This window comes from Emydura macquarii, unplaced genomic scaffold (assembly GCF_026122565.2).
Source record: "Emydura macquarii macquarii isolate MOO-44397 ecotype Brisbane River unplaced genomic scaffold, CSIRO-AGI_Emac_v2 contig_2897, whole genome shotgun sequence".
Taxonomy (NCBI): Eukaryota; Metazoa; Chordata; order Testudines; family Chelidae; genus Emydura; species Emydura macquarii.
In genome coordinates this window covers 12973175-12993215 of record NW_027133034.1, presented here as the reverse complement: position 1 = coordinate 12993215, position 20041 = coordinate 12973175, and the positions used below count along the sequence as shown (strand labels likewise).

Sequence of the window (20041 nt, the reverse complement as noted above, 5' to 3'; positions counted from 1 at the left end):
ATGAATGGACTATGTGACAGTCATATGTCAGTCTCTTGACACAAGAGAGTATAGAGCTCACCATCAAGGTTTCACATGACAAAGCAAGTTGAAGATGAGGTACATAGTGTTTTCTGGTATCAGTTGAAGATGGAAATGAATATCTCCATGTGTTATCAATAGTGTTGCAAGAGATGTGATGGTGGCAAGGAACAGTGGAGACTTATTTCCATATTTTCAAGGATTTGAACAAGTCTTGATGCAACCTTCATTGTCACTAAACATATTTTATTTGCTCACTAATCTTAGAATTATTTGAACAAGTCAAAATAATGAATAAACTGGTTGACTATTTAGATTTCAAGAAGGCCTTTGGCAAGGTCCCACACAAGAGGCTATTAAAGAAGTTAAGTAGTCTTGGGGTGAAAGGCAAGCATTGTCTTGGATGAAAAACTGGCTACAAGACAAAAAGCAACCAGTAGGATGAAACAGTTAATTTTCATCATGGCAAAAGGTAAACAGTGGGGATGACTCAAGGTCCCATACTAGGCCCTATGTTGTTTAAAAAAATATATTAATATGATCTGGAAAAGGGGGTGAACAGTAAGGTAAAAAAAATTACAGAGAACAAAGTTATTTAGGTTAGTCAGGATTAGACATGACTGAGGATCTTCAGAGAGAGATTTAAAGCAAGCAACGGGGACAGGCAACATGATAGCAAATGAAATTAAATGTTGATAAATGCACACAGAAGGGGAAAAGAATCTGGTCTGTTCCAGTATGAAAATTCCTGTTTCCTAGGTTGATTCCAAGGGCTTTAAAGGCATAGCTCCATGTACAATGCATTACAGAACTATAACCTACAAGCAAACTCAACTTTCCATGGTTAAGGTGTCTAAGTGATATTCCACAAATATGGCCAGTTTGCAGAGGGGGGAAAGAAGGAGGGCAGAATGGTTTTCTGGATGCAAACAGGAATTTTTCTGAACTGTCACCAGGCCAACTTCTACCCTCATTTACTATGCCCATACGATGGTCTTCAAATTTTGCTCTTAGCTATGTCTGTGTCTCCTCATTATCAACTGGGATGGCAGTGTACAGAGACAACATTTGCCTCTGATAGTAACAACTGCAAAATAGCCTCTCTGTTTTCTTTTAATAAAACAAAGTTAGGCAATTACAAACAGTTCAAACATTTTATTCACAACAATGTAAAACTTAAATATAAAATGTAACATTTTTATATACGCTTTCGACATGATGCAAGACAGACAACACACTGAAACATTAGGCCATAGGTTAGGTATCAAGTGACAGGTGATGGACATTCCAAACCCCTGGACAGTTCTTTGAGGCATGCAAAATCGTCTCATAAAATAACCCACCGAGGAAGCGGTCAAGCAAAAAGTACCACAATTATGAATACCCAATTTTGACTGGACTCAAATAGGAGATGCATTTCCATGTTCCAGAAATTAAAATATGGTATAGTGTGGGTAGTAATTATGGTTAACAGAAACCTGCTGTCGCTCCCCACAACAAACATATGCTCTACAAAAATAAGTTTAGAAAAAGGTTAACATTTATAATACTGACAAGAAAATTAACTGCAGAGTTCCAGGCATTACATGTTAACATTGTTTTGAAGATTACAGTAGTAGAGCATCAGTTTAGTAGGTACCATTTTAGAGCAGATTTGTCTCACTATAATAACCCTATGACCGATTCATGTCTCCCAAAAAGTAGGCTATTGAATCAAAAGGAAAAATGATCATAGATCAATGTTATTTGACTATCAACTGCCAATTATGCTTTCTGTTGAGATTGCAAATATTCACTGAAAACAGATCAAGGTAGAACTGTCTGAAAATGGGAGGAGATGATACAGATATCACTGCAGTACTTCTTGGAAATTAGGAAGAGGACTCTACACTTTATATAAGAAAAATTATTAAGTGCGTGTGGGTGGTGGGAGGGGAGGGAATGACCAATAGATACATAGGAGTACAGATAGGCAAAACCTTTTCACAGTGAAGGGCAGAATCTTCTGCTGCCATCTTAAATCTCTCACAAAATGGGTTGATTCTACTGAGTTTCACCTAAAATATGGATCTTGGCAAAATGTTGCACTATGCCCCAGTTTTTCAATATTTGAAAAAGATGGATCCAATACTCTGGATTTAAAATGGTCTGAATAACAAAGGGCCAAGTAAAGAACTAATGTAAATAAATGAAGTTGCACCCACTGACAGACCCTAACCTATCGAAACTGTAAATATTTTTAGGATGATAGAAGACACATTTTCAGCATCTAGAAGTCATTGAATCTGTTGTCTTTTACTAGAATTCTCCAACTTTTGACAGAAAATATTAGACACGTATCTATTAAAAATAGCAATATTAAATAACCCATCTGACCCCAGTTATAAAATATGTAGCAAAATATGCAATTTAATTTTGTAGTCTGAGCATAGTTAATATAAAATGGGTGTTTCAAACTCTCAAAAAGTTGTTCTCTCATAAATTCCCAAATAGAATGCAGTAAAAAAACCAACAAAGCAAAATAAAAAAACCCCACCACTTGCAGAAGTCATTTTTTCCCCAGAGACAATAGCTCTCAACAGAGATCATCTTTAGTATGTCACAGAATAAATACTGCATACACATTGGAGTATTCTGCTGTAATTTGCCATGTTTAAAAAAAGCTGTTCATAAAAATTCACAATTTAAGGATTACAAAAACCACTTCTAAGCACAATGATAAAAACCTGTTACACCCTGTAGTAATACAGGACACAGAATGCATGCACAGACACAGCTGCAAGCACCAAAAATCACATGAAATAAGTGCTTTCCTTCATCATGCGCAGTGTATAAGCAGCTTTGTGTCTTTGAAGAGTCAATCAGCTACTGCTTTACATTAAGCAAAATAAATCAACATTACCTCATTTTAAAAGACTGATCTAGAAATGAAATCATTAGATTTTTAATAGCTGGCTTTACCTCCAGACCACATTTTGGCAGTTTTAATGAGCACAGACTTTACAGAAAAAAGTAACCACGTTCAGACAGACTATAAAGTCACATTTATGACCGTGTTGCCCAAGCACATCTTTTTTCTTTTACATCAGACATGTTAAATCAGATGTACCTATTTGACGCTGCTTCCATTAACATGTGCAAGCTTTTCTATTCTTCAATCCTCTTAATAAAATTGGAGCTTATGATGCAGGAAGTCTAGTCTGTTGCCCTGGGAAGTAAGCAGATATCACAGGCGGTTTTCCTTGCTTGGATAACATAGTTCTTGACAATACTGAAAAAAAAATTTAAAAAAAGTTATGCTACCAGTTGATGCACTGACTCTTTGTAAGATGGTTATATGTATATACACACAATTATTCATATTAAATGGTTTTGAAAAAACAGCTTAAGTTCAGCATATAGTAAGCTTTCTCCCCGGGTCTCCCCCACCCCTCCAAAAAAATCACTCTCTGATTCATCCACATACGCAAGCAGGTGCCCAACTTTAAGTATGTGAGTAATCCCACTGAAGTCAATGGGGCTATTCATGTGCTTAAAAACTTAGGTACCTGCTTAAGTATTTTGCTGAATCAGGACCTCGCATTATAACATTCCTGTGTAGGTTAATAGATTGTGGCCAATAGTATACTTTAAATTGTTCTATTCTAATATACATTTGCCAAAAAAAGTAGAAATGGGCCTGAACCCAAACCTCAAAATGCCGTTTCTATTATTCTAGGTTGAGGAAGTTCAGGTCAGAACTTAGCAGCTCAGTTCCATCTCTAGAAGTAACTCCACTGTACATTCATATTGTCTCCATTAAAATCCGACTGTGTCAAACAGTGAAACCTGAACTCTCTCAGTATTCCCCCACATCAAACAGGAAATGACTCAGGTATCTGAAGATATCATGTTACAACAAACAGTGACTTTATAAATGGTGGCCACTATAACATGCGGTTTCAAATCACACTCTGTTGAACACACAGGTTATTACTACTATACATTTATATTATGGTAGCACCCAAGAGCCCTGAACTGCTGGTTAATTGGGACAAACAAACAAGTCATCTTCCAAACAGTTGCACTCCATGAGATCATTTACCTGTGCTTGCTACAGACAAAGGTTTTAGTCCTCTCAAAGGCAAGTTGCCATCTTTCATCAAATATTTCATGTCTAAAGCAGGTGGCTCACTGTAATATCAAAATGTGTTTGGGGGAAAAAGTTATTCAAAATCGAGAAAGTTGCCTGTAATAAATATCCTTGTTAAACTATATGGTCTGTTATACCACCCCTCCTCCTCCTCTCCAGTTTTCTAGTTATTAGCCATTCTTAAAATGTGCAGAAGTAATATAGTACACAGCATTCCTGATCGCTGTATTTTCTTTTTTTAGGTCAGGAGAAGAGGCACAAAGTAATATAAAATAAATGCACAGCTCAAGCATAGTTCAAGCAACCTCAGCTGCAGAACAGTGGACTGTAAACAATAAGTGTTATACAGTTCATTGCTTTCATTCTGCAGCTACTGAAACATTGCGTCTATTTGGACTCTGATCAGGAATCCTAAAAAAAATTATTTATTAGTCTTAAATGAACAGAGCACTAACAGCACCCATCGCCTTTTACAGACTACGGCTAGTAAAGGCTTACAGGCAGGCTACATTTAAAAAGGACACAAAATAGTGTTCCTATGTACAAAGATGTTACTGGCATTAATCAATTATCTATCAATTTTAGATAAATAGTAACAACATTAAATACAATTTAGAAAAAAGTTTAATTGTTTGGGGGAAAAAAAGCAGATTAAAACTCTAAACAGAGAATAGAGTTTTACCAAATACTTAACACCTATTTAAATTTATTTCCATTGTCACAAGACTGGATCATTCAGAACTTTTTCCCCGCCCTGTAAAATACTATCTAACCATTCATCACATAACACCACATTTTTCCTGCTTAGGAAGATTTACATTAGCGTGTGGTGGTAAAATGCACATTGCTGGTAAAACACCCTCTTGACATTCACGAAAAGGGGAAATATTCAGAATGTACACTACAGTCAGAAGTACTTTTTGCAACAGAAAGGAGAAAAATTCCCTGTCTCCGACTCTTTCTGTCCAACAATCCTCATAGTGGAATATTGTAGGCAATGAACCAACCTAATGAGCTGACAATACATATAACTGATTCACGTAGAATTACATGAATACATTTGTAATCGAGAAGGGAAAAAGCTAAGGCACCACACCATCCAGCACCTCACCACAATATGAATCACTTGAAGCTTTCAAAACCAGCCAGCCTACACGAAGATAACTCTACTGCCATTGAACTCAGTGTTAAAACTCCCATTGATTTCAATGGGAACAGAATTAGCCAACCGCTTTTGAGAAATCCCACCCTGATTTTTTTTTTTTTTTTTTGGTAGAGCCTTGAAAATGTGCTACATATAGAGGATCAAGTTGGCTGTCTTATGTGGCATGTACTCTTTCTGCAAGAGATACCACTGTTCCTCTATTTTAATGAGCTGTAATATGGTGCTGGAGTCAAACCTGTTGCTATAAAGGCTTCTATTATGCAAGTTCTGATGGAGCAAGCAATTGATGATTTAAATATTTCCCCCCTTTATATTGCAGGATAAGAGGAACAAAGAGATACAGTGAACTTCTGCTGCTTTCCAATTAGGTTTTTTTAACAGCTCTTCTCATATCCTCAAAGTGTCTCTTTCTCTCTTTGAAGCTGGGGTTTAGGTCAGAAAAATGGTTATCTTTTGAAACCAATGAAAAAAATAATTTACTGTTGGAATGAACATCAGCTCCATTCTTGCCTTGCAAAACATGCAGTACTGGAGTTCAATAGCTAATATACACAGCTAAAATATTCTGCCTAATGTTGTAGCCATTAGGCTGTTGCTTCCATTTTCGCCTCTCTTTCCAGAAAGGCTTTTTGTTTGGTCTTTCTTGATAGAGTCTTCCATTTGGCTCCAATCTCTTGCCACCATTACAGGAGGGACTGAAGATGGCTGCAGAGATGTCTGAACAGTTAGCGATGTGGGCTGTGGAACCTGAAGTGCTCAGGCAAGCAGCACATTCCCCTATATCCTCCTCCTGCTGCTTAGCGGGAGGTTGCCTGGGCAACAACAACGTGTGCTGGACTCTACCTTGAGGATTCACTTTACTTTGGAAATAGCGTGCTATCTGCATCCAAGACAGACAATTCACTTTACTGAAAAGCGTTTCTAGAGGCAAAAAACACTTTCTAGCCTTGTCTTTACTTTCCTTGCTCTTAACAGTTATATTTCTAATCATGAGGCTGTGGTGGTGGTGTGAACGGGGAGCCTGACTCCAAGGATTACAAGCAAGCTCAAGGCAGTTTATAACTGCCCACATATGAGATCATATTGAAGAGAATTAGAAGTTATTTGGAGAAGTGCCCAAGTAAAATCTAAATAGCTGGTTACATTTTGAATTAAAAAGGCACACAGTCCTAGGAGGGCTTTGTCAGGGGGGAGTTCCTAAATGCAAATATGAGAAGGAGGAAATCCACAGCCAAGACTGTTGAATGTGATGAGGGGGTTGGAAAAAAAGTGAAAATAGACTTCTCTGCAGAGTTTAATTCTCTTCCAGATGATTTTCCTGGCACTTTTTAACATTCTCCAGGCAAACAAATGGGATGTCCAATGGATTGCTTGAAGGAAAGAGTCAAACAGCTGCCAGTATAATGCTGTCTGAAACCTCAGACTTGTGTTACTTACAATACAGGAACAATTTGACATCGGCCAAATGTGTGGTGTGGCATGCACGCACGCAGCACTCAGCAAAAAAAACAAAATAAGAAAAACTTACACGTGGCCTGAGTTAGGGGGCACTAAAGGAGTGGAAGTTGGTGGACAAGGTCTTGTCTCAGGTAATGGAGTGCTGGAGGAACCTGCTGATAAGTTGATGCGTACCTATACAATTTAGAGAGCAAGAAACAAACACACTGGACAAGACTTATGTGCTTATATGGCTCCCATCACCATAAACAGTACAAATATTTCCTCTCCCAAATACAACACAATTGTCATTGTACCATTAAACCATATTTTGTGATTTTTAAAATCCCTTTTTTTTTTTTTTAAAAGATCACTTGGGTAACTGCTCAGAGACATCAGGTCTAGATCTCTGATGTCTGTACAACATCAGTTTTATGCTAGCTCGACTCCGTTGTCTTCAGTGAAAGCACATGGCTCAAACTGGTGTAGTGCAGTGAATAGTCATGCCCATTGGCTTTCTGGAACCAGATTCTGCTGCCACTAAAACCAATGACAAAACTCTCATTGAATTCAATGGGAGTAAGAGAAGGCTCCAGTTTGCGTTCTTCAAAGTAAACTGCATGTGTGAGGGAATGCCTGATATATCCAATTTGAAACAGTATCATATCTGTATTACCGAACTTACTGCTGTAGATACAACCAGAGGCTTAGGCAATGGACTAATTTTTAATATAACTAAAAATAATGTGAATAGTTAATCTAATGATAACCTAGTTTAAGAGTTGGGGGATAAAGCTTTATTGGGGTAAGTTTCAGTTTATTGCAGTTTTTGAATGTGGCAAAGGTAATGCTGCACAAAAATGTCAAAAGAGGCTTCAAATTAACATTAAGCAAAATATATAATGCCACATTTTATAATAGTTAATAAATCTAAATTTATTATTTTCATACTCTCTACCTATTATAAAACCAATTTTTTTTTAAAAAAATTGGTTTTTCATACCCTCCAACTATGTAATAAAATAATTTTGGCTTCAATCTAACTCTACAAATCAGAGGTAGATCAAATGAGCACGAATACATTTTACAACTTCTAAAATAGATTGTTACATGTCAAATGTTGCAATTGTAAGGCCCAATATACCGCAGCTGGCTGAGGCCAGGAACAGATTCTTTATATTAGAAGACCTGAGATCCCAGCTCTTCTGTGGGCTATAAACATTTCTAGCTCTGATGAATTGTGAGATAGCAGGCACAAGAGTGAGTTTTGTCAGGCACAGGCCTCAGACTAGTTATGGTTCTTCTTGGGGAGTGGATGGGGGTTAGGAGAACGTTTCTTGTATAAGTTTGTTTTTTTTTTTTTTTTTAATTAACAAAAAGGCCAGACAGTTTAAAAGCTGCCCAGAGATTTGGAATATAAAGATGTAGTCCTAGCAGCAATGGATTTAGTGAGCACACTGCAGGAAGGCAGTGAAAGGTGCAAAATAAAAGGCCATTTACTGGATGGTTTTAGAAAAGTATATATTAAAGTGAAAATAATGCTTTTTCAGATAGACATTTTGGTCAGTTAATTTTTCTGGGAGGAACAAATAAGCAAAAATTATTTAAGAAAAAATACTTCTCCCTTTTCCCTCCTAAACCAGTTACTCATGTACTCAGACCCATGTAGTCTATATGCATAATCTGTCAAAACGGTTAGTAATGTTTTCAGAACACATTTGTCATGTTGTATTTATGACATAAGTCAAAACTGGTGTGTGGAGAGAATACTTAGATATGAGTAGGGGCCATTTCTAAGTGTTCTCTTTTTTCCCCAATATTTACATTAAGCACAACTGCATTAGAGAACTGAAGCTATTAGCGTCAAAACATACCATGTTAACATTAATGTTCTGGTGATTTGCCTCTGGATAATGCACAATGGAGAATGAAGCTGTTAAAAGCTAGGACACTTCAGCAGAATACGTTACAGTGCAAAGTGAAAAATAATAAAGAAAAAGCATATATGCCTGCCTGTGGGTTATATCTTGCAGCACTGGTGACCACACATGGGATATTCATTCGCAGGGGAACAGAGCCTTTATAGTTATTAGAAAGGGAAGCAGAGCTAATCGGTGGAGGCATCACAGAGACAGAGAAAGGATTGTTATAAAGTGGAAGCCGAGGCTGTAAGGGAAAAACAAAAATAAGTGTAGGAAAAGACTGATTAAAGTAAAATGCGACAAAAGCAAACAAGCCTCTCAAATATGCTTAAATTGTCTTAATATTTTTGTGATAGACTTATGTAGGCTTTCTAAGTAACCAGGGCACAAAGGTCAATTTTACTCAAAAACCACAAACCCTTCATCTACACACTTTAAAAAAAAATGACTAAGTATGTGTTAAGCAAGAAACGTTAACATTATAGATCCATAGTACAAGCTTTATTGCTAAGCTAGAGCCAAATGGAAAAAGGAACACCAAGAAAACAGATAAGTGACAAATGCCCCTCTTTTCTCTCATCTCAAAAAAGGTACCCACCCTTTATTAATGTTTTCAAGGTGGAAAAGCCCTTCCACTCTGCATCTTTTCCCCAATGGAGAGAACCAGAAGTTTTAGAAGAGGGTCCTCTTCATAGTAAAATGAAAGCATGGGCTATCAATAGCACTGCCAGCCATAGGACTCTTCTGATATAATGTTACCAGAGATCAACATTGTTATCAATGAACCTCCTCTGTCCAGTTTTGTTTGTTAAGTACTCATATTACCCATCCAATACATTTCACAGACACACACACGACCATTTTCTCATATCATATCATATACTCAAATGCACAGGCATTATGTAATCTCTTAACCCTATTGCCTAGATCAACAAGGCCTCAACACAGCACAGCTTCAGCTCTACTGCAAATGGGTTTCCAATACCTCGGTGGTGTTTACCCACTACATACGATCATCCACCCTGGAAAAACCTAGAGGCAATTTGTCAATCACCAAAGCTCTTTATCTAATCAGTCTCGCAGTGCAACTGGGATTTTTGAGTAGTGTCTAATATGAAATTTATAGCAGGATGCACTTCAAGATTAGTACCCTCCCAGGAAATTTCAATTAAATATATATCTTTGTATTCTGTCATTACATCACATAGTTTAGCAGGTGGTAAATGCCACTGGAACTGGGAAAGTGTTTTATTTGTCTTTTTTATTTTTAAATAACTAATCTGACCATCTCAGCATGTTCTGAGACCAAGGACGGATGTTAAATCTGGGTGCATATTTTAGACATTTGTATTTTCTCTGTACTTATACATTACACTGCACATACTAAACATCTACTGGCTTATCTCAAATACAGAACAATTTCTGGATGAAAGGTGTGAAGGGTAAAAACATTCAAAACTGGAATCAATTTTTGAAGAGCTACATGTTATGACAACATTGTCCACATTTACTAAGGATAATAATCATGTTCCTTTATAAATATTAATACTTAAAAATGGCCTATTAAGAAAACATTTATATCGTTACTTATTTTCAGAAGCATCTTGAAAAGCGTCCTAACCCATCTAGCACCATGTAGCCTAATTTTCAGGAAAGTAAATTCTTGACAACCAAAATTTGTTAAGTGGACAAAGAATAGCTGAGCTGTGTCTGTCATCAAGAGAACAGCTTGAAGAGTTTAACCCAAATCCTTTTCCTGCAAATATTTTGACTGTAGTGATCTAGCTAGAGAGGTACACAGATTCATAAATTGCACTTTTAATTTCTTCAATTCAGACCCCGAGTGATTGTGATATGGAAATGCTTAGTAAAAAGAACTCATTATGACAAGTCATAGGGTTGTACTTTGACAAAAAAATTAGCTCACTTGGTTCCTGGCTCATGAAAACCACAACCATTTTCTTGGGTTCCAGAGCAGTGGAGTCGGTTCACTATTCCTAAAGGGATTACATAAACCCACTGTGGCAGCTGTAGAATACCAAATTAAGAATGGATGGCTGTATATGGCAATCTCAGGACTCAGTCAGTAATTCAGAGAATCCCTAGAGTTGGATCCTTCACCTCCCACATGACTGCCAGCAAGCTGGGGAAGGAGAAGAATTTTAAAATGAAAGCAGAGCAAAAGTATGTCTCTCTCTTTACTCTGGAAATGGAGGGGTCATGTAGACTTTAAATTCCCACTTCCTCAGAACAAATCAACAAAAAAAAAATCCAAATAGGACTGAGGAAAATGGGGAAATAAACACCTTCAGAACAGATGATCACTGGGTCAGTTCCCAAAAAGTTTTGTTATACATTTATTAAGGTGATGATATTTGAGGAAGTCTTCCCATTCACAGATATTTTTTTTTTTAAATCTGTGACCTAAAAAACCCAAGCCAACCAAAACAAAATGTCCCTTAATTAGAATTGTAAGCTGGAATATCTTTTCTGAACAATGAGACATAGTGGTGGACGAATGATACACAGGAGAAATTTGAGACTGGTTTGAGGGTCTTCGAGAAACAGTCAGGGTTGAAAATTAAAGTAGCTAGCTCTTAGCAAGAAGTGGTTACACACAGCTAGACTACTTCTGGACACAAATTCTTTATACAATCTGGCTCTAGTGTATTGCATTTATAATAGCCACAATTTTAAAGAAATTTAAAGAAAATATACACTTCAAAATTATGTTCAAGCTGAACTCTGAAGACAATGGTTTTTAAATGTACACGTTATTTCTGAGGCAATTTAAAGTTCGAGCCAAACTTATGTCATCCAACTAACAAAGCACAGTGCCTCTACTATTTCAGTTGTGGACTGCTCACTCATTAATGATCTGTCAGTTGGATGCAGAGACTGAGCAAGGGTAGCCAGCCCTTAGAATTAACAAGCATATTGATTTTCTTTTTTTACATTTGTTCGAAGCCATCTTCCAGATGGTCTTGAAAGAAGTGAAATGCTAATTATAGTTGCCTTTTAACACGTCCTCCTGGTCTAATTTTCCATAGTACAGCAGCCTATTACTTCACTGCTGCATTTTTCTCTGAGCCACTGGGATGCATTTTCACCTCTGTACCACCTGTCAATATCATCATAAGATTTTTTTTCTTCTGCTTTGAATATCATCCACAACTTTAGTTTAGTGCCATCTGTCATACACCTCAGAACTGCTGAACAACAACTCTTTTCTTCAGGCAAGAATCATTTGGATATACATAAATCCCCTACTCAGTATAATTTAGAAAGCACTTTGCAACCTCAGATTTCATTTAATGTTTCTCCATTGACTATTTTACTTACAATTCTTAATTCTTTCTTGTTTGCATTATGAGCCAGTATGTACTGGATAGAGGCTACATATCTTTTCCTGCTGATTCTGAAGTGATAACACATTCGGAAGAAACTGTGTAAAGAGAGCACGCTAAATTTTCTGCACTGCTGACAGTTTCCATTGTCCAGATGTAGACTAGCAATTGACATCTTTCTGGAAAACTCTGTCCTGGCTTCAATAGTCCTACAGACAGGATAATGTATGTTACCTATGTGGCAGTAGATCTCCTGAATGAAGAGGAGGCCAGCCAATTTATTATTTCCTTCTGTGTCCATTGAAAGGACATAAAAGTGTATCTGCAATGTAGTTTTGACTACTTTGACAGGGGGTAACCAGTTCTGCCAAATCCCTCAGGTTAAGTGTATGAACTCTCTCTCTCAATCTACTAGAATCCTTCAAAATGGAAGTTTCAGATGCAATCACTGCACATTTTGTTTTCAGTTCCCAGTCAGATCTCAACCATCACTCATGCTCACCTGAACACCAAGGAATAGATACTCAGCACAGCTGACAAGGAGAGGTGTGTGGGAAAATAGCTTTATGCCCACTCTGCTCCTCAATCCGAAGTGCGGGGGGAGAGGCCGGGGGGGGGGGGGAGAGGAAGGGGGCGCAAAAAACAGCCCCTAGCATAGGTTAGAGCAGTTTAAGAATTGCTTTACATTTGCTGAGACTAAAAATCAAGAGGAGCACTGTACGCTCCACTCAACCCGCAACAAACCCCCTTTGTGACTCAGAAGGCATCCTTAGCTACCCCCAGCAGAGCAGCTTTACAGTGGCTTTGTGCTGCTGAGACAATGCAAAACAGCTACATGCAAGGCCAAGAATCTAACCCCAGAGCGAGACATGGGCATGTTTAGAACTGGGTGGCTTTGTTCAGTTTTCGACCAGATCGGAGACTTACTGTAGTTTTGTGAATATCAATAATCAAAAAGTTCTCCCAACCATAGTTCAGTGTAGCAGAGCACACATACTTACCAAACCATTCTGCAAGGCTGCTGAATTGGTGACACTTCCAGCACATTGCATATCACCGTGATCTGATGCCCCATGCATAGATGCAATTTTATTCTCATTCAGTTGTTTATTTAGCCAGGATATTACTACAAAGAAAAAAATGCATGAAATGAACATTCAACTCTACATAAAATGTAACAGATTTCCGATTTGTCTCATACAGAAATATAGGCAAGTATACTAGAGTAACTGAGCAATAAGGACAGGACAATGAATTATTGCATTACTTTGAGGATACATGCAAGCAAGGCCAAACGAGGTAATTTCAAAATAAATGGAATTACACTAATTATACAGCAGAAAGCCAATAGTAATCAAATGCATTTGGTCACAACAATATCTATCATATTGTATATTAAACAGGCACACAAGTGATTTACAATATCAACTGCTGAGTTCAGGTTGGTTGAAAGAAGTCAATTAAATGAAGTTTTAGGGATTATCACCACCACATATAATGGGGATGTAACTGAACTCGATCCCACAGTGCTGCGCACATAGTGTGAGGAGATGAGCACCTTCTACTCCCATTGAAATCAATGTTCTTTGTTTCCTGATAGCTAGGTCGTAGATGAGGTTGGGGTGGCAGAGTTGTTATTCAAGTATCTTAAATATGCCTTTGCACAGATCTGTAAGTCGTATTAATTGTAATACTCTTGGTTTCCTTCTCACACAGCTCTATACTGTACTAGTCTTACTGTAAAGATTTTGTACCAGATTCTGATCTCAGATACTGACGGAGATCTTCAGTCGAGTTAAACCAGATTTACAGTATTTTAACAAATCAGAATTTGACTCATGTCTAGATATACACAGAGATATTCAATACACACTTTTTCCAGTTTAAAGATCAAACTTTGGCCTTGACATTGGTTTCAACTCATAAGAGTGGAGAAGTAGCAAAACTAAAATGCCATGGAATACTAAATGTTTTGAACTAAAACCTGTGCCTTACTGGACAGTTTACATTACCATTCTGAAGGGTGCCTTGACTCTCCTTACCATTCTCATTAGTTTTCAGCAACTTTTTGCTTTCTTCCAGTTTCTGAACTGTGGTGTCCAGCTGCTCTTGCAACTTCAAAACCTAAGAACAGTAATGAATTTATAGTAAATAATGAATTAATCACAGCAATTTAGTCTTCACGTGAAACATAAGAGTAAAAACTGTCACCAGATGAGGAAGAACTGCACCAACACTAATACCAACGATGTTTCTATTCCTACATTTTCCCAACAACAATAATTATGATATTAATAACAGATACTGACATTTACAAGAGAGGTTAAGTTATCACACAAAAAAAAAAAAAAAAAAAAAAAATTTGCAACCTGCCTTCTAGGAAATTCTGATAAAAGCTTGCAAATTGTAGGTAAACATTTGCACTGCTCTGTTCTTTTCCATGCAACATATATACACAGACATTCTATGCTCTTTACCTCTTCCTCTTTTTGTTGAAGAGCCTTTTTCACATTATTAAGCTCCATTCTCTCTTTTTGAAGGGCTTGCTCTTTTTCTCCTAATATTTTTTCTTGTTGCATTGTCACTGCATTTTTTAACTTCATCTTTTCCATTAGTTTCTTCATCTCTCCCTGGAGCTTTTTGATAATTTCATTAGCCTACCCCACACCCAAAAAAAATAAACAACATGGTGAACAACAAACCTGACCCATAGATTAAATTTAACAAATGCTCGTAAGTGTCTTACTTTCAGAAGCTCCACAGAAATAGATTTCACAGTGGTTTCAAGTTTTCCAATTTGATGTTGTTTCATCTCCAGAGATTCTTCCAACTTTTTCTGAAACAGATCGTTTTGAATGTATGACAGGACAATATCAGCATTATCTAATGCTGAAATGTAGTGGTATTGGTGATTGCAAGACTCCAGGGATTGGTCATGGGGGAAAGAGCGCATTTTGTTTGTAGGTCACCAACTGAAATTAGTCCTGTTCAGGGACAACCCTTGACAGGCTGTGCAGAAGAACAGGTAAAAGTTTTAAAAAAAAATCATCTAAAGGCTGTCCTGGTAGTCTGAGACAGCCCAGGTCTAGTGGAGAAGCGTCACTCTCAGAAACCACCATCTCAATTGTCATCCTTGCTGGCAGAATTCGAGAGAGACCAAGGACTGCACATGCAAGAAAGACCAGGTGAGGAAGGGTCACTTTAGAGTAGATCTTCCATCTCAAGATTAAGGTACATGAGCAGGGCAGCATGGGGAAATCATGTATGCTGCCTGGGCTGTAAATAGGTCTTCAGTTTCTAAGACTATCAATTCTTTCATGAGCACTGAATTCATTAATGTATTTTTATTTAAAAAAATAAAATTAAATAAACCAATTTGACTATAGCAATGTTGAATTTTTCCAAGTTTAAAGGAAATTGTGTTGTAAATTGGTGAGAGTCAAGATTGGAAAAGAGAATTATATTTATGAATACACACATACACATCCAGACAAAATAAGACTTTAAAACAAAAACAAAAAAAACCATAATCCTCACTTTAGCACAACATTTCAAAATTGGTTTACTTTCAAAAGGAATATTTAAAGAAGTCTTCAAGATGTACATGTTTTACAGCTCTAGGGAATATCTTTCAAGAAATGAGTTGCTATTGCCAACCTTGTGCTCTTGTGAACTTTCACAGACATCTGTGCTCCTTATCACTACTTGCTCTTTATCCTTCACTTCTTGTTCCAGGACAGCAACGCGTGTTCTTAGTTGGTTTAGTAGTTTCTCCTTTTCATGGCATTCTGTGTCAAGAGTTGAATTTTCTCTTCGAAGGGACAGAACTTCTTGTTTTGCTCTCTGGTATTCCTATTAAATGAAGATTCAGGGGACAAATAGAAGAAAAACAATAAAAGTGTTTATATTAAAGCATTATGGAAGTAGTTTAGGATGAGAAGCTAAGCAGTTCTTTGTGAGGACTGGAGATCTGTAGATGAAAAACTGATGAAAAATTATAGTGAGTTTGGTCAGCTGTATCTAAGGGATTAGCCCTTTAGACAGACGCATCATCATCATCATATTTCTATGCTCCTCTACCCAAAATTTTCCTATGAGGCCATTAGCTTCTCTGAAAATCACTGTGATTCAGTGAGGAGCCTCACAAAAACCTCCTTACACTTTTGTGATACATTTACACTTTGACTATAAGCTTCCTGAGGCAAGAACGGTGTCTTCTTTTTTGTTTGTATGGCACCTAGCATGCTTTGGGTGCTAGCCAATTAAAACCAGTAATTAAATAAAAACAATTATACAGATGCACTAATAATAAAGATGGAAGAATAATTTCATGATCCTCACCTAACTATATGATGTTGTCTTTGAAACTGAACACCTGGGTGTCAGTGTTTGAAGCAAATAATGGTTACTATCATTTCAATTTCATTTGTCAACAGTGAAATTTGTTTCCATCATATTTTACACAATAATAGAACTCAAAATGTCTCTAGTAGATCCTTAAGCGAACCTTTACAAAGCACCATTTCGCCTGGCCTCAAGAGCAATACTAAGTAACACTTGCAACATCTCCATGTGAAAAAGCAACACATAAATGTAGAAATCTATTAAACAAGGAAAGTCAAATAAAATGCCACACCGGCAATATGCCAATATTGCTATTATGCCAATGGAGACCATCGAAGTAGACTAGAGGGCAGACAAAATTGCACATAACAGTTAAGAGCAAGAAAAAGCAAACAAAACAAAACTGCGCTTTGACTATGATTTATCCACAAAAAAACGGTGACTTTTCTATTATTCTCCTTTTACCATAATAGAAAATATACTTATAAAAAAAGTTCTTCAATACTGATTTCAGAATAATTCTCACCTATCTTGCCACATGCCTTTGGTTGGGCAACATGCTTGTACAAGCAAATGCTTGTGAAAAAAAATAATAAAATCCTCTAACATCAAACAAGTCTCCCTCTCTCGCTCGCTCTCTGGTCAATTAAAATTTAATTGAAGTGGAATAATTGTACATATGGCATGCATAATAACTAAAGAGATAACATCTTGTTCAATTCACTGTAATGAAAGTCTACTACTAATGGTATATAATGATAGAACCACATTAAGAGAATTAGATTAAATAGCAGGTAAAAACGTGGTGCCTCAAACACTGTCATGGATTGCTGAAGTTGATAGGTAGGAGGGCGAGAGTGAATGTCTTTGTCAATGGATGAAGAATGATTTCAGCAAAGAGGAAGGAGAATTATTATGTTCTTTGAATTAATGGGCCTTGCCATCTTCTTCCCCTTAGTGACCCCCCTCCTATCTTCAAGAGTCCCAGGGCTTAACGACAACAGTGATTAATTTCTGATTGTGCACATTCTTGTCTACAATACAGCATGGAGCACTCCAAATCTTGGATCATGCAAGACTAAACCAGGTCTTATGAGCTGAGCTAGTCAGGAATTTTTTTTTAAACACCCTTCCCTCCCCCCATCAGAAAATGCTAATTTTTGGCAGGAAAGGGTCAGAGGGAGTGAAAAACCAGAGAAACCCACCTCAGCCAATAGCCCAGTGGCTGAGAGGTAAGGGGGCAGGAAAAGGAGACAGACAAACCAACCTTCCTCAGAACAGCCAATGGCCTTGTAGTTAGGGCATTCATTTGGGATGTGGGAGACCCAGGTTGAAGTCTCTGCTCTTGCTAACTCAGAGAAGAGTTTTTCATCCCATGTCACTTCAAATCAGACAGAGAAGGGACTTGAACAGTCTCCCACATAAGTGCCCTAACACTCAGGCTACAGGCTATTCTGAAGTAGGTCTCTCTCTCTCTCTCTCTCTCTCTCTCTCTCTCTCAATCTCACTAACTCATCCTCATTTTTGCAAAAAATTTGGAAAGTCCCAACTTTGTCCTGATGTGCAACAGAAAAAATGTTGAAGTCTTGGAAACTTTCACAGAACAGGAAAACACCATTTCCCGCCCAACTCTACTCATGAGCTCTAGAGACTGGAGGGCCACAGCCTCTCCAAGGACATATTATTTAACATAGGTGCTGCTGTTCAGCAATGAAGCAGCTGTTCTCCAAGTTTCACTATCACTGCTTAGTGGATAGTGGAAGTGGCCACAACTATGCTATTGAAATTATCATCATCATCTTACAGTACCCTTGATTAACCAGATATCTTGGGGACACATTATCAGAACTTAAATGACTTTTCATTGTAATTAGAAGACAATGGTATGATACAAAACTCTGTTACTGTAATAAAGAATAGCAGGTGTAGACAATCAAGGTTGTATTATTGTGTATGGTTTAGTGATCAAGTATGTTGTAACAAAAAGACTTGTAATTTAGATTTGAATAGATTATAACTATGCAGAAAATAATTGCTGAATAGAGTAAAAAATATTGGCCATGCCTTTAAAGAGAATTCCATTGCTAGCTGTTGAGAAGGTGTTCACACAGGCAGGTTTCCCTCTATTTTTTCCTCGCCCATTTCAAATAGAAATTTCTAGAAACAATGGCAGAGAAATGGGGCAATAAAAGTAATAAAGATAAAATCTAATTTTCCTGCTCATCCCTTTAACCCAACAACAGTGTCAGTCTAACTGTTACGTGAGAGATAACACTGCATGCAGGCACCGGACTCAGTATTATTTCAGAATTTTGCTAGGCAATTGACAGAAATACAGTGACTGAGCCCTGCTCAAGAGCTTATAATCTAATTTTAAATAGCAGTAGGATAGATTTTGTTTAGATTTTTAAAATGTTTTTGCCAAGTACTGTGAGGCATGAAAGAAGTTTAATAGTCTTCCCCTCCCTCACGACTTTAGCTTTGCAGGGGGCACCCAAATAGTTTGCCAGGTCATGTCTGAAAATTTTGTTGAGAAGAACTATAATTAAACTTTAAGTCAGCTGGAGACAATCTCCCTTTGCATCAGGGTATCAGAGAGACATTCTGGTCATGCTCAGGGGATTCCCTTTTGCAATGTTAGTAGTGATACTATCAGGGTCTTCCACAGCATTTTTTCAGGGTCCACAAAACATTAATTTCTGTTCATTCCCTTCCACCAAAAAACATTAACCAACTCTTGTCCGCCATGCTCACAGCTTACTGCACACTGTGAATGACACGATTTCAATTTATCTATCAACAATGTAATCATGTGTCACTGAACAGAAGTGTACTTTCTTTCAGGGCCTTTCCCAATGTTCTTGTTTATGTTACAAAAACACAATATTTTCTCAAGCTTTTTTTTGTAAACCTCAGCAAAATGGTTAGTTGAAGGGCCATTGACCAGCTCAGCTGGTGACAGAAAGCAACTTGGGTAGATTCATGTACACTTCAGGGACAATCTCCTTTCTCACATAACTGTGTTGCAAACCTGCTCTACATGAAGCCTTTGAAGAAGCACCTCCCCTCAAACCAACCCTCACTTCATGCAAAGTCAGAAACACACTGACCCTGAGAGTCTGGATATTGCTCTATTAGGTGAGCCTACAAGCAGCTATTGCAGCTTATTTTGTAGGGTGCAAACCCTGACCCTTCTCTCAACAATAGATTTTTTTCTGCCCTTTGGTACCCTTCCCATGGGTTTTTGTCATTGAAGTATATCCTTTGGCCCATGATAATTACCAAGTTAATAGGCAACATCTTCAGATTTATAATTGTTATTGAATGAGCACTTCCTTCTCATTAACTCTCTCACTGGCTAGTGAATGCCTTAGAACTACTCATTTATATACACATGGCAAGCATGACTCCTACAGCTTCAGACCCTATTGTCAACCTTTCATCTCAACATCTCTTCCATGCTTCAGTGAAGGTGTTAGAGAAATAGCTCACATGGCAATACAAAATTGAATTGGGGTTAGATCATCAAATTTAATACCAAAATAATCAGCTCTTATAATTCTAAAGAGATTCTAGGAACATGCCTGTCTGTGATAAAATTATTTTAGTTGGGATTATTAAACAAAGTCAATCAACTCTGCAATTTGGAGCTGGTTAAATGTCTTAATACAGA

At 37.4% G+C, this 20041-nt stretch overlaps 1 protein-coding gene across 2 annotated transcripts in view; it reads right to left on the bottom strand.

Annotated features, from left to right (window-relative positions):
• Positions 1-1161: 1161 nt before the first annotated feature.
• LOC137166957 (spindle assembly abnormal protein 6 homolog) overlaps positions 1162-20041 on the bottom strand; it is a 34043-nt gene continuing 15163 nt past the window's right edge. For both annotated transcript variants that reach the window (XM_067568882.1, XM_067568883.1), the window contains exons 9-17: positions 15682-15876; positions 14771-14860; positions 14502-14681; positions 14067-14148; positions 13026-13150; positions 8769-8921; positions 6847-6950; positions 4106-4194; positions 1162-3292 (exon numbers count right to left, since the gene is read on the bottom strand). In XM_067568882.1, the coding sequence (XP_067424983.1) occupies positions 3201-3292; positions 4106-4194; positions 6847-6950; positions 8769-8921; positions 13026-13150; positions 14067-14148; positions 14502-14681; positions 14771-14860; positions 15682-15876 (1110 nt within the window). In that variant the 3' untranslated portion in view covers positions 1162-3200. The remainder of the gene's footprint in view (positions 3293-4105; positions 4195-6846; positions 6951-8768; positions 8922-13025; positions 13151-14066; positions 14149-14501; positions 14682-14770; positions 14861-15681; positions 15877-20041) is intronic.